At 57.1% G+C, this 14,070-nt stretch overlaps 4 protein-coding genes across 4 annotated transcripts; 2 read left to right on the top strand and 2 right to left on the bottom strand.

The window, feature by feature from the left end:
* Positions 1-754: 754 nt before the first annotated feature.
* On the bottom strand, positions 755-3,223 carry JCM15063_005945 (DUF2433 domain-containing protein; the record flags this gene model as incomplete). Its single annotated transcript, XM_076676701.1, has 4 exons — positions 755-1,748; positions 1,831-2,207; positions 2,296-2,966; positions 3,118-3,223. 4 exons carry the CDS (start codon positions 3,221-3,223, stop codon positions 755-757), a joined length of 2,148 nt encoding a protein of 715 aa, XP_076536160.1.
* A 226-nt stretch (positions 3,224-3,449) lies between these two features.
* On the top strand, positions 3,450-5,335 carry JCM15063_005944 (uncharacterized protein; the record flags this gene model as incomplete). The annotated part of the gene is made up of 3 exons (XM_076676700.1): positions 3,450-4,287; positions 4,379-5,182; positions 5,250-5,335. 3 exons carry the CDS (start codon positions 3,450-3,452, stop codon positions 5,333-5,335), a joined length of 1,728 nt encoding a protein of 575 aa, XP_076536159.1.
* A 248-nt stretch (positions 5,336-5,583) lies between these two features.
* On the bottom strand, positions 5,584-11,291 carry JCM15063_005943 (uncharacterized protein; the record flags this gene model as incomplete). The annotated part of the gene is made up of 7 exons (XM_076676699.1): positions 5,584-6,735; positions 6,802-7,352; positions 7,424-7,487; positions 7,547-10,363; positions 10,435-11,088; positions 11,155-11,198; positions 11,279-11,291. 7 exons carry the CDS (start codon positions 11,289-11,291, stop codon positions 5,584-5,586), a joined length of 5,295 nt encoding a protein of 1,764 aa, XP_076536158.1.
* A 658-nt stretch (positions 11,292-11,949) lies between these two features.
* On the top strand, positions 11,950-14,069 carry FUN26 (nucleoside transmembrane transporter FUN26; the record flags this gene model as incomplete). Its single annotated transcript, XM_076676698.1, has 7 exons — positions 11,950-12,282; positions 12,344-12,517; positions 12,589-12,686; positions 12,748-13,558; positions 13,623-13,689; positions 13,759-13,865; positions 13,953-14,069. The coding sequence occupies 7 exons, from the start codon at positions 11,950-11,952 to the stop codon at positions 14,067-14,069; spliced, it is 1,707 nt and encodes a 568-aa protein (XP_076536157.1).
* Between the last annotated feature and the right edge of the window lies 1 nt (position 14,070).

The raw sequence follows: 14,070 nt of genomic DNA, 5'->3' as shown, positions 1-14,070 counted from the left end.
AACGTGCACAAGTGCGCGTAATTCACCTTGAATTATTGCGACAGAGGGATCTACATGCCCTCGCGAGTGGACGTGCAGCGATCAAGTCCCGGCGTTTCGATCACGTCGGTGTAGTCCACCATGTTCCGCAGGAACGAGCAAGCGACCTCGGGGAAACCTCCAGAGAGGAAGACACGCGGTAGATCGGTGCGGTGAACCAAAGCGTCCCACGCGGCCGTGGGGGGGGGGACAGCCAGAACGCTTGTCAAAGCAGGCCCGCAGCGTCGCATCCACACGGAGCCTGCCTATCGAGTGCCAGAGGGGGCAGAGCGACCGGTTTGTCCTGCTCAAGCGTCTTGATGTGAAGAGCGGCGTGTCGCAATGGTAGGTGGAGACGGCAACCGTTGCACAGAACGTTGTCAAGGGCACCACGTTCTGCAATAGCCCCCCCGCGGGCTATTATTTATTTTTGCCAACTTGGGGATGGGCTGTGGAAGGCAAAGAGTCCACAACCTTTAAGCGGGCCCATCTTTGGCAAGACGGCCGTGATCAACGGTCCCATTGCGATTGGAATTGTGTGAATTCTCTTTGTTGCAGCGATTTCTTTCTATCCCCCTCGAGAGACAAACCAAACCATAGATTTTCCCCAAGAGTAACTTGCAAACTACGATCTATACTCTTTCTTCTTCGGAACCCGCTTCAGATCCGTTCCCTCGACTGATCATCTTTTCCCGCCCCCATCTTCTCGAAACTTTCCAATCCAAACTCTTGATCCTTATTCGGGTTTGCTAGGAGTTCCTCCCTCATTGTTCGCGGTCGTCGTCGAGTTCGATCTCGCACTACCTCCTCTCGCACTCGCAGCTCCACCTCTTCCACTACCTCTCCATTCTCCATTACTCCTACCTCTCCCTCCTCCTCCAGTTCGAGGAGTCCCTCGTTCTCCTCCTCCTCGACCTCTTCCACGTCCTCTCCCTCCTCCGACAGGTTTCGATTCGGGAGTCTGCTGTTCGTTGTTCGTCGTCGTCGCAGCTGTACCTCCACTCTCATTCGCCGGGTTCGCTGATGAAGAAGAAGCTGGAGGTTCTCTAGATCCGGTCGAAGCCTCTGTTACAGGTAGTGGCGACGCTGGAGCCTTCTCACTCGAAGTATCGTTACCGTTGGTCGTCGTGGTCGTCGGCGCAGACGCTCCGGATAGTGGTTGCTGGTGTGCCTGCGAGGAAGGGTGGTTGCGAGAATGAGGTCTCGAGTTCCCGTGACGTCCTCCTGGAGTCGTCGATGAAGAACCTCCATTCGCTTCCTTCTTGTTCCCAATTGCTTCTGGTTCAGTCGTCGTCGTCGTCGGAATCGAGATCTGGTTCGAGACTGCTTGAGAAGCTGAAGGAGGAGAAGAAGAAGCGGTGGTATTCTGTTGTGTCGGTGCTGGTGGTGGTGGTTGCTGGTGTTGCTGGTGATGGTGGTGAGCATGATTTGCGAACCGGGCATTGCCTCGGATGGATGATCCTCGATGTTGGTGGTATCCGCCCCGACCTGCGAATCCTTGCGGTGGTACATGTTGGTTCTGCGGGGCGTTCGAAGAAGAAGGCAGGGCAGTCGAAGACGGTTGACCAGCAACAGCGGTCGGTGCCGAGGTTGCGACAGCGGTAGGAGTCGAGTTTTGAGCAGAGGAAGAACGGTAAGCGAAATTGAAGCCTTGAGACTTCATTTCGCTGCCGACTCGGCCTTCTCGGATGTCGAGCACCAAGCTGCCGAAACTAGCGTCTGGTAGATTCCTGAATATTCGAAACAGATGACAAGGGGGGTCAGATTGCCAGCACAATGAACAAACCTTTGGACGAAGGGTCGAGAACTTGCCAGTTCCAACAGTTCTTCCAGGCAGTTTCTTCGACTGCCGGACCGCCCTGAGTCGGTGCTGAAGCAGGTACTCGGTTCGCGACTGCGAGGGCGTTGGCGAGCAGCACTTTTTGGTGCTCATCGACGACTCCCTCGACCTGACTCTGCACGGCGTCCCACACGCCCTGGAACTGTTTGCGACTCTGTTCGAGTTTGAGGCGGTACTGTTCGGGGTCCCACGTGACCGAAAACTCGTTGTACGACGAGCCGTACCGGAAGTGGAGTCCACCCGAGACGGTCAAGTCTGACTTGAGTACGAGCGCGAGTTGCGCGACGAGTCCTTCTCGACCGGGCGAGGCATGCGTAATGAGCATCCGGGTCTCGGTCGGATCGTACACCTGAAAGGGGGAGAAAGCAAAGGGGGTCAGTCCATGTCTACACCGGGACAAGTCGAGACGGAGAAGAGCGGTGTTTTTGGGGATTTACTTTCTGAGCCGTGTCGACAAGTTCACCGATCTGGAGCATCGTAGTCCACATGGTACCCATCCCTCCGGCGATGGTTGCGTTTCCGGTGCCGTTGTCGAACAGCTTGTGGGGCACGACTGCACCACCGAGTCCAAACAGGCGCAGTTTAAGTCCACCAATTTCGAGCACGCGGGTCGTCGCCTCGTCGAGGACGGTCAAATTTGCGATCGAGTACGACGACTGGGTGGTCGAATCGGTCACAGTCGTAGCCGAGAGCGCTGCAGTCGTCGACGTGGGGTCGGTCGAGGCAGTCGGGACGCGGAGGGGGCTCGGTCCGGCGAGGCGGATCTGTTCGAGCACGTGCACATCCTCACATGCGCCGTACACGGTGTAGATGGGCACTGCGAGCTGAAGCTGACCAGAGACGAGTTTGGGGAACTCGCTCAGCGGAAAGTGATCAGGGGTCGTAGCCGAGGTCAACAGGTGACGAAGTTGAGCGGGCGAGGTGGTCGACGCAAGGAGCTGGGAGCGAAGTTGAGGCGAGATCAGGGACGAGTACTGAACGAGGTGCTTGAGGGTGCGGTCCGAGATGTGCGCGATCGACGCGGGTTCGTAGAAGCCAAAGTCGCCTGTGTGAATGATGGCGATCGCACTGTGTTCGGCTGCGAGCGTGTTCAGGCTCGAGATGGCACCTATGAGGTTTGCACAGGGTGGTCAGTGAGAGCCACTAGTGGAGCGAGGGGTCGCGCAGGAGACGGCGAGTGCACGTCACTCCGCTCGTGCAGCCTTCTCCTCGCGTGGACGGGAGGATGCGTTGATCAGGGGCCATATCGTGAGACTGACCTCGGACATCGGCGACACAGAGGATCCGGCCGTGTTTCGTGTCGATTACGTCGAGCCGAGTCGAGTGCGTGTCGACGCGGGGCTGCACAGTCGCCGAGGATGCCATATCGCCGCCTAGGGGTATATAGACACGAAGGATGGGACGAAGGAGGAAGACGGGACGAGGCGAGGCAAGGCGAGACAGCGAGATCAAGGGGAGCGGATTCGAGTGAATTAATTGCGCGGGCGGCGTGCGACGGATCCCCACCGGCGCATCGCCAGCTTGGCCACCTCGCCCTCGATTGGGGTCCCGCGCATCTGGCCTTGTCTCGAGGCCGGGTCCGGACAAGTGCATGAGCACAAACACTCGCTTCTTCAAGCCACGTACGCATGGCCAGACATCGCGATCGGCTTCTGCTTCGAGCGCGAGCTCTTTGTCGTCATCGGAGTCCTCTGGAAGCGGTTCCGCAAACGAGTCCGAGTCTGGGACTGAGAGCAACTCGGATTCGGACTCGGATGCCCACTTTGACGACAAAGTCGGCCATCGTCGGTTGGCAAATCGCAACGGCGTCCCGCGCTCGATCCCTAAACTCGAACAGCTGTACTTTGACGCACGCGCATCGCTCGAGGCAAATACTTTCGACCAGCTCGCGCTCACGCTCAAGCGCATCACCACCCTACTCTCATCGTCCCCGGCTTTCACCACGAGCTCGGTCTGGGTTCCAATCCTCGACCGCTTCGCTCGTGACGTGCGCGACACGCTCGCCCGCCCCGAATGGGCTTCGCGAGAGTCGAGGCGCAACTCGACCTTGTCCTCCCCGTCAGCGAGAGCGCTCGTCTCGCTCCGGCAGAACCTTGCCCAGCTCGACTGGGTTCAGCGCGTCCATCGCCTCGTCTCGTCGAACTCGCCACCGAGCTTCCTGTCCGGGTCCCCTTCGCGCCCTCTCGATACTCGCGCTTTGCTCAGCTCGGTCGAGCGTCTCGTGTCGTGCACTGCTTCCTCGGCGCGGTTGCGCTTCAATCTCTCCAACCTCGACCTTACCGACGACGACCTCGCACGCTGGACCGCACTCGAACACCTCGATCGGGTAGTCGAATGGTACCTGAGCTTCTCGCCCACGTCTCGCAACCGTCCCGAGCAGGTGCTCGCCCGCGTCTCTTGTCTGAACTTGTCGCACAACCGCCTCAGCTGTGAGCTTCTACCTACCATTTTCTCCTCTCATCCCTCTTTCCCGTACTGTCAGAAAGACACCATTACGAGAGTCACTTTTTCTGGTTGCAGCGTTCCCATCTTGGCTACCCAATCTGTTCCCGCACCTCGAATCGTTGTCCCTCGCTCGCAACCAGTTCCACCACCTGCCGCCATGGACGATCTTGTTCCGCAACTTGACCCGGCTCAAAGTGCATCACAATCCACTCTCGCGTGCATCGACGTCTACTCGTGACCGGACGCAGAGAAAACGTAGCACGCAGAGCAATACCCGCATCGTAATCGACCAACTCGCGCTCTCGAATCACGACAACAACTACGACCAGCAGCCGACCGTCCGCTCTCTCTTCTCGATCTGCATCGAGCTCGTCCAGCGACATCAAATGTTGCCTCGATCACCCTCTAACCTCGACGAGGACGATCCCAGCTATCACCTCGAACATCATTTCGAAGAGACAGTTCGCCAATCCTACTTGTGCCAATCCTGTCGACGGTTTATTCTCGCGCCTTCAGCCACGCCAACAACCGGCACATCACGAGATGAAAACTGGATGCGAGACAGTTTGTTCGAACGAATGCAATTCGTCTCGCCTGGGATCGTCTTGCCGAAAGCGCTCTTGCTCCACCAGCCGGATCGTGTTTCCGAGCGATCACTACGAGCTGACAGGACTTGCATCGAACACGAATCACGCGATGAACGACTCGCTGATCAACCACCTGCGGCGAGTTTGGACCAACTCATCCTGTTGACTCTTTACGATCGGAACGACCAGGCAGCATCTCGTTCAACCCCGAGACCACATACTGTTCCTTCTTCTTCTTCGCAAGCCTCGACAGTTAGGAACCATCATCCTGCATCAGTCACTGTCAATATAGGTGCACCCGATTGGAAGTTCTGCAAACCTTGTGCTCGAGCACATTTGTCCGTACCACACGCGACTAGTTCAAGAAACCTTCTTCCAAACGAACGACTTGAACCCACCTCGATTCTTCTCGACTCGGAACGAGAACGGCGGAATTGCGAAGTGATCCAAGATGAGAATTTCGATTGTCAATGTGTCGTGTGTCAGACAGAACGGAAAGTCAGGACCTGGGAACCTGAAGAACCATCGGGAGGGCAGAACATAGTGAGATGGTTCAGGCTCGATCGAGGTAGAATTCCGATCAAGAACATGAACTAGTAAGGAAAAACTTGTCGAGACGTAATTGGAGGCCCCGGTCATATGCCACAGAGCCAGTTTTTGTGAGACGAGGGTTTTCCTCTTTTTCTTTTCAAATCAAACAACAAAGAGATCTCCCGAACAAGAACTACACCACAAGAGATCGTTTGATAACGGCACTTTTCTTGTCCTTCTTGTACTACCACCCACTCCTCCGGAAGAACCCGACGAGTGATTCGAATACGGTTCAAACGACCCGAGTTCGTCTTCCATGCGTTGTTTGAGCAAGCTCAACGAAGCTTGTCGTACATGTCGACTCGAAACTGAACGGTGCCCTGGGTTACCGGTGGACGCGGGTGCAGGAACAAAAGGTCGTTCGTCCGACCGAGGGGGTGGTGGGGCCGGGACAGTCGGTGGTGGTGCATCGTCAATCTCGTGTACTGATGGTAGAGTTGAAGCCGTACGTCGATGAGCGTGAGCACGATTTGCAGCAGCAGCGAGAGGTGCTCGAGGAGGAGTTGCTGGGGTAGCTTGCGACGTGGTCGTTGTCGTCGGGGGTGATGCAATGCGGGCAGCAGCAGATGCGCGTTCCTTGTCGAGAGCGTCTTGCAACGATTCGATCTGACCTTTGAGGTCGCCGTTCGCTTTGAGCATCTTGATTCGAGTCTGTTCACTGTGGAAGCATTCGTCTTCGAGAGATCGAATCTGGGCTCGAGCTGCCGACAGTTCGAGTTGAATTCCGTCGAGATCGGTTCCTTCCTCAGGAGAAGACTGTCGACTAGGACGTTGCGATGCTCCCGCTCTCAAATCTTCAAGTTCTTCTTGCGTTTGTGCATACAGGGTTCGGAGCTCGTCGAGAGCGTTCTTCGCTTCGATCGCTTGAGTACGTTGCTCCTCGAGCGTCTGGCGCAGAGTTTCGACCTCGTTGACGTTGCGTTCGAGTTCGGCTTCGAGCGAGGTGGTGTCACGCGACGAAGCTGGAGTGGCAGCAGCGTTGACAGGCGCTCCTGCGCTCGATCGATGTCGGCTGATCTCCTGTTCGAGGCGGTTGACCGCGTTGCGTAGCATTTCGACCTCGTTCGCTCGATCTTGTTCCATGATCGCTTTCAATTCGCGTTCAGTCTTGGACGCTTGTCGCACCGCGTCCTTGAGTTTGACAGTACTCGCGCGCGCTCGTTCGGAAGCGGCAGCAGCCTCGTGAGATCGATCCGTCTCGAGCGCTTCGAGAGCCGACTCTTTGTCTTTCAGGTTGCGTTTGAGACTCGTGATCTAACCGACAAAGCCAAGTCAGGACAGACTCGTCAAGATTTGCGGACGAGAACGAGACAATCTCACCTGCTCCTCGAGTTCTGCAGAAAGGGTCGATGCATCAGAGATGCGAGTCTCGAAAGCGTCGATTCTGGTCGCCAATTGTTGCTTGTCTTGCTCGAGTACAGCTTTGGCCGAAACTGCCACACGGGTTTCTTCTCTTGCCTCTTCCACCGCTCGTTCAAGATCGGCACATTCCTCCTTCGTCGCGTCAAGCTCCGTCATCGCCGCTGCGAGAGTAGTCGAAGTCTCTTCAACTTCGCCACGACAGCGAGCGAGTTCTTCCTCGACCGAGAGACGGTTTCGTTCGATCTCGTCCATCTCTGAGCGAAGGGCGTCGAGTTGTTCGCGCATCGCGTGTTCCGACTCTTGCGCTTGCGCGAGAGACGAGGATAGAGCGGCAGCTTGATCAGATCCGGTGGCGCTGGTGTCCCCGAGGGTCGACAAGTTGTGGCGCAATTCTTCAACGGCAGCCGTCAGCGACGTGTTCGTCGCCAGTAGCGACTCGTGCGTGCCTGTGAGCCGTTGTACTTCAGATTGTGACGTGGCGAGTTGCTGCTCTAGCATAGAAATACGACCTGACCATACAGGGTGACAATTCAGATCAGGGTGGGTCTACAGGCTCAGCTGAGGAAAGTTCTGGACGCACCTTGAGCTGGGGCAAGATCGGCATTCGCAAGGCGGAGTTGACCATCAAGGATATCGGCTTTGGCCTACAAGTGTAGAGTGTGAGCTTTCGCGAGCACAATTTCCGAGCTTCGGGACAGCGCACCTTCGCTTTCGTGCAGTCGCTCTCGGCCGTCGTTTTGGCGGTCAAGGCTTGCTCGTATTCAATCCGGAATTTGCCCAATTCGGCTTTTGCGTGGTCGAGCTCGCTCTTGACGGCTGTCTGTGCTTCAGCATGGGCGCGCCTCGCTTGACTTAATGTTTCCTCTAAGTCGTCCACCTTGGAGGCTGACTGCGCTGCTTTGGACGTGACGGTTTCGAGTGTGAATTCGAGTTCTTTCTCCTTCGCCTCCTTTGTCGCGGCTTCTCCTTCGAGTCTCGAGATTTCGAGTTCGCGCTCGTCCAGGTCTTTTTCGGCAGCTGTGAGCGACTGTTGCAGAGAGGTCGCTCGCGATTCCGAAGCAGCGAGAATGTCTTTGAAGACAGACAAGTCGCGTTCAAGATCGCTCATCGCCGTCGGTTTCGACAGGTTCGCACTCGCTTTCTCAGCAGCGAGCTTTGCAGCTTCGGCCGACTCGAGCTCGACGCGCAGAGAGTACTCGATCTCTTTCAACTGCGACAGCTCTTCTTCCAGAGCGGCAAGTTGGCCTTCTTGTTCTCGCAGAGTTTTCTGCAGTGGCTCAACGTCTTCTTTCGTTGTGCGTGACGACGACGCTGACTCCTGTTGCGCTTGACGTAGCGCCTCGAGTTCCGACAAGTGAAGTGCAGCTTCCGAAGATGCTTTGGCAGCATTCGCTTGTGCGACAGCGAGTTCGGACTCGAGGGCGGCGAACCGAGCTTTGAGGCCCTCGGAATCGGCCGAGGCAGTCGTCTCAAATTCCTCGTGCGTCTGCCGAGCTGCTGACAAGTCGCCTTGAGACGAAGCGAGTTCGTCCCGTGTCGTCTCGAGCTCCTTCTTGATCGCGTCAACTTCGGCTTGACTCGTTGCGAGCGTCTGATCTGCTGTCGCCAGCTGTGTACGAACGGCATCGGTCTCTGAGCGAGCTACCTCGAGCTGATCTTCGACTTCGGCAACGCGTGCTCGAGAAGCCTTCAATTCGTCTCGATGCGTCTCCAATTCGGTTTGCGCGGCTTGATGATCTCGGCGTAGGGATTCGAGGTCAGCTTCGAGAGCATCAAACCGAGACAGACTCTCTTCGAGTTCGCGTCGCAGGGCCACGAGGTTGGAACCAAGCTCGTCACGCTCTGACACGGTCTCGGCATTAGTCTTCTCGAGTTCGGAGATGTGAGCCCGGAGCGATCCAAGCTCGACATCTTGCGAAGACTTGACCGCCTCGAGCTCGGCAACGGTTCTTGCGAGGGTTTCGGCTCGGGTCGAAGAGGTAGAGGAAGAGTCGGTTAGAGAAGCCAACGTCGACTCGAGTGATGCGATTGTCGCAGCGTGAGTGGCAATGTCGCGCTCGTGTCCTTGGCGCATTGACAGGGCAGACTCGGCCTCTTGTCGAGCAGATTCGAGTTCGCCTTGCGCAGAAGAGAGGGATGTCTCGAGGGAGGCGACAGTGGTCTCGAAGGATCGCAGGCTGGATGCATGCGCAGACATCTCCGATTCGAGGCTGGCGATGGTTTCCAAGTGAGCAGAAATATCGGCTTCCAACTGTTGCCGCGCGGACGAGCTAGTTTCGTTTTCCTGGCGACTCGACGTGACTGCTTGTTCGAGTTGTGCAATCTCCTCTTCGAGTCGAGCGACATCGTCTCGTAGGGTCTTGGCCTCCTCCTCGATCGCTCGGGAATTGTCGTCTTTGTGTCGGAACGAAGCGCGGAGGACCTCGGCATCATCTTCGAGATCCTGCACCAGACGTTCTTGTTGTGAGCATGCCGCTCTAGACTCGGCCAGCTCCTCCTCCAAAGCGGAAAGCTTTGCGTCCTGACCTCGCGCGTGTTCCTCAGCTGCCCGCAACGAGCCCACCTTTTCCTGCACCGATTGCTCGAAATCGCGGATGCGAGTGTCCTTTTCTTCCAGTTGCTCTTCAAGCTTCTGAATGACCTCCTCTTTCTCGTCCGTGGCCGTCCGTTGCTGATACACCTCCGTCTCGGCTCCGCTGAGCCGCCTGGTTGCGTCCTCGAGATCAGACCGCACCTGGTCCAGCTCCGCCCGAACCTCCCGTAGCTCCTCTGCGGCCTTTTCAGCCTCTTGAGTCGATTGTGCATGGGTGCAGTCCTTCGCGAGTTCTGCCTGCTCTTCCGCTTGTCGCAGCTTTTCTTCCAGCGACTCTCGCTCATCTTTCAAGGCCGAGTTCTGCTTCTCGAGCTCCTCCGCCTGATCTTTGACAATTTCGAGCGATTTGGCTAGCCGGTCATGTTCCTGCTGTAGCTCGTCCCGTCCGTTCTTCGACTCTCGCACGGTTGCCTCGAGGGTTTCGAGCTGTTGCTGCAGTTCCTCCACTTTGCGTTCCGCAGCTTCGGCTTGATCCGAAGCAGCTTTCCAGTCTGCCTGGAGTGACGAAACAAACTGGGTCAACTCGGCAATCTCTTCCTGCGCGTCGGGTGCTTCTCCATTCTCGACTTGTTCGGCTCGGTACCTCAGCATCTCGAGTTCTCCCGTCGCGGCGGCATGTGCAGTCGTCAAGCTCGTGAACTCGAGTCGAGCGCTTTCGGCAGCGTCGCGCGCGTCTTCGAGCGCTTTCTCGATCCCGGCCTTGTCGCGCTCGAGATCTTCCTGTGCGGTGCGTAGCTGGGACAGTTCGAGCTCGAGGGTATCGATTCGTTCCGTTTTCTCACGCAGTCGATCCTCGTGGTCGCTCGGAGCGACAGTCGCTTGGTGGTCAGCCAGGCGCGCTGAAAGGTCTTGCAATTCGTCGTCTTGCTCAGCGATACGCGAATGGGCGTCTTTGAGCGCATGTCGTGCGATATCAACTCCACGTTCCTGTTGACATGAAGGAGTTCCATGTATCAGCAGAATGATCTAACTTTGCGCATGTTTACAGAGAGACTGACAAGGTTCGCTATCCGTTCTGCGTCCCGTCCGCGCTCTTCCTCGATCTGTCGCAGTTCGTCCTCGAGATCGCGCGCGCGTGCGAGTGCGTCATCGTGCGCTTCAGTTGAGGGTCGCTCATGAATTTTAGATTGCAGTTCTTGCACTTGTGTCGTTAGAGTGGCCTTGTCGGCAATGAGACCCGAAATGGTCTGCTGTTGAATGAGAGAACTGCCAGCTTGACTACCTGACGGGGACGCAGGTAGTGGAGGAGACACGACGACGCCAGTCGAGTTCGAGTGCGAGGGCGAAGCAGGAGTTTTCGGTCGGAATGCGTTACGAGAAGAGGCGCGCGACGCAACGGCGTAGTCGGTCGAGGTGGATGCGAATGGCGGTGGAGGAGGAGGAGTAGCTACCGCGAGTCGTCGAGGAGGAGGAGGAACGCCAGGAGGCAGAGGCTCAAACTGGGAGGGTCGTTTCGTCGAGTCGAAGAGGGCAGGGGAATGGGTCGAACGGGGTGGAGGCGGAGGCAAGTGCGAGTAGTCACCGCCGCGAGTCGATGCAGGGCTCGCCGGGACGCTCGTCGTGTCGCTGCGTGGAGGAGGAGTCGGACTCGGGAGGGGGAAACCCGCTTGCTGTTGCGCCTTGAGCGTCTTGGCCGCTTGAAACTTGCGCAACTGATGCAAACGATTGGCGTGAGTCGCCTCGTCCAATGTTTGAGTTCTGCGGTGACTGCCTCCCACCTTCTCCTTTGCGCGAGCGGCTTTCGCGGCCCGCTCGTGCAAGGCTGCGTCACGGGGATCGCAGCGAGGTCAGCACTCGTGGCTGCACACAGCGCGACTAGACACGGCGACACGACAGACTGACCGGCGTCATCCATCGGTGGGGGCACTACGGCAGATCCCGAGCAAAGGGGAAGGAGGAAGGACGCGAGAGGTCCAGCGGTGAGTCTGCAAGCGAGTCCGTCGGGACGCACGTCAGCGACTCCAACGCGGCAGACTCGTTCAGTCTGTGCGGTGACCTCACCGGGAACTGGTGTCGAGTTGTTGCGAATGCGAGAGAGCGAGAACACGTTGGCCGGGTTGCGCGCGCAGCGTCGTCGACCGGCTGCAGGCCTTCGCAAAGATTTGCTCTCAAATCCGCGGACATTTTGCTTGTGAGCAAGCGCGAGGCCTTCAGAGTCTACCAAGTCACCATAGACTGCTTCAGCGTTGCAGGCAAAACCAAGTTTGAAGCGCGGGCGATTTGCTCGAACCCGTCATCGCTTCTTCGAAATGGATCCGGCGTTTCGGCACGCGAATTCGTGACCATATTCAAACTCGCTCGCACTAGCTGCCAGTCTTTCGATCGACTGCGAAGCGTATCAGCTTACCACCAAACCCACGCTCCTTTCCGCTCCCATCGTGGCCCCTCGTTCACGTGATCCCACAGCCTCCAGTTCCGAGCCAACCTCCCATCACCGCCTGAACCAAGGACACTCTCTTCCCACTATCAGGACCGAGAGACACCCACTCGCCGCAGACCACCATCCTTCGAGGATGTTTGCCCCGGTCGGCCCGCTCAAGAATGCTGCGGCCAAGGTGAAAGGCGACGTCCACACCGCCGGCGAGCTCGCCCATCAAGCCGTTCGCTCAGCCGACGACGCAGACGACGAAGGCTACCAAGTACCCGAAGACCTCGATGCCGACGAGGCGGCGCGAGAACTCGACAATGAATACCGCCCCTTGATGGCCGATGACGACTCGGACCATGAACGAGAAAGGGATCATTCGCCGAGGAAACGCTCGACGAGCTCAAAGAGTCGCGACGCAGAGGGAGGCACGCTCGAAACGCGCAAGCTCGAAGTGTGGATCACGAAAGGCGCATTCTTCGTGAGCTTCCATTTTAATCCGCCTCTGACACGATGCATCTGATCCCCTTCTGATCTTTTAGATCCTCGGAGCGAGCATCTTGCTCGCATGGAACACCGAGATTGTCGCAGGTAGCTACTACTCGTCGCGGTTGGTCGGCTCGCCCTTCGAGTTCAGCTATGCCAGCTTCGTGGCCCTCACCTTCACGACCGGCAACCTGGTCTTTCTCGCGCATGCCAACGCAACTCAACAAGGCGTGAGCTTCGATCGTGCTCGCAGCTTCTTCTGTTGCAGCTGACTGACCTACCGCGCGAGAACCTGTCGTAGGCCGATCTCGCTCGCCGAATCTCTTTCAGTATCATAGTCATGGCCGCGACTCTCATTCTCGCGATCGCCACGACACGGATAGAAGCCATCCCTTCTACGTGCGTCCATATCGTACCGTTCGCCGAGAGTTCTTGCCCTGACGCTGTTCTCCATAAACAGGCCATTCTTCATGTTCCTCATCGCATCGGCCATTGTGCTTTCTGCGTCTGCCTCATACCTCCAGAACGCGGTTGTGGCGCTCAGCGCTGCGTTCGGACCATCCTACCTCGCCTGCATCCTCAGTGGACAAGGCGGGATCGGATTCGCAGTCGCCATGATCCAGCTAGTCTCGGCCTGGTCAGCCGCGAAGGCGAACCTGCCGAGATCCGCCTCGCCTCAGACTGCATTCGCGCTCCAGCTCGACATGTCGCCGAATCCATCTGTGCAAGCGACGCTCAACCTCCTCGAAAGTCCGGTCCCTCCTGCTGCAATTCGGCAGACCGCGTTCTCGTTCTTCCTGACAATCGGAATCTTTGCTGCCGTGTCGTGGTTCTCGTACGCAATCTTGATCAGACTGCCCTTGTACCGACTCGTGATCCGATCCGAATTTGACGAAGACGCGCAACACGATGCCGAGCGCAATGGCAACGATTCCTCCTCCGCTCATTCGAACGGCAAATCGTTGAAGGAGAGTGGCAAGACGAGTCTGCGCCAGGTTGAACGCAAAGTGCGCAAACTCGGTATCGCCATGTTCCTCGTGTTCGGCATCACGCTATCAGTGTTCCCTTCGATCACCTCGTCGGTCCTTTCGGTCAAGACTGGCGAGTCGGATGCAGCTCTCTTGCAGCGTCCAGAGCTGTTTGTGCCGTTGGGATTTGCGGTGTTTGCTGCTGGTGATTGGTTCGGCAGGGTATTGCCTCAATGGGAGAAACTGGCTTGGACCAACTGGAAAGGTCTCCTGATATGCAGTATCGCCAGGGTCGTCTTCATTGTAAGCTTTCTTTCACAGACTCGAAAGAGATCGAACCACTGAAGCTTGCGTGTGTCTGCGACAGCCTCTCTTTCTCATGTGTAATCAACAAGCAGGCGGGGGTCAACATACTTTGATCAAATCCGACATCGGTGAGTGATCTGGAAGGGTTTCTGCTGAATTTGCGTGACCCGCTTCTGACCTCTCGGAGCTCGTTGCAGCTTACATCCTGATCATGTTTGCGTTCTCCTCATCGAATGGCTACCTCTCGACTCTGATCATGCTCGCATCGGTCGTCGAACCTTCACTCGAAGCTGATGAAGTAGACGTAAGGTCTTCCCCCACGATACGTGTCGAGAAAGAATCGAAAAAGAAAAGAAACCCTGACTAACCGGACTTTTCTGGAGCTGCACAGATTGCCGCAACGTGTCTCGCATTCTACCTCACCGCTGGACTCGCAGGTGGAAGTCTCATCAGTTTCGCAGTGAGGGGAGCAGTTTGTGGCTGCAACCCCTTTGTTTCACCACCATAGA

This window comes from Sporobolomyces koalae, assembly GCF_050403365.1.
Source record: "Sporobolomyces koalae JCM15063 DNA, S_koalae_JCM15063T_v1_ctg5, whole genome shotgun sequence".
Taxonomy (NCBI): domain Eukaryota; kingdom Fungi; phylum Basidiomycota; class Microbotryomycetes; order Sporidiobolales; family Sporidiobolaceae; genus Sporobolomyces; species Sporobolomyces koalae.
Note: the sequence above shows the minus strand (reverse complement) of the source record. Positions and strands in the feature narration are given on the sequence as shown.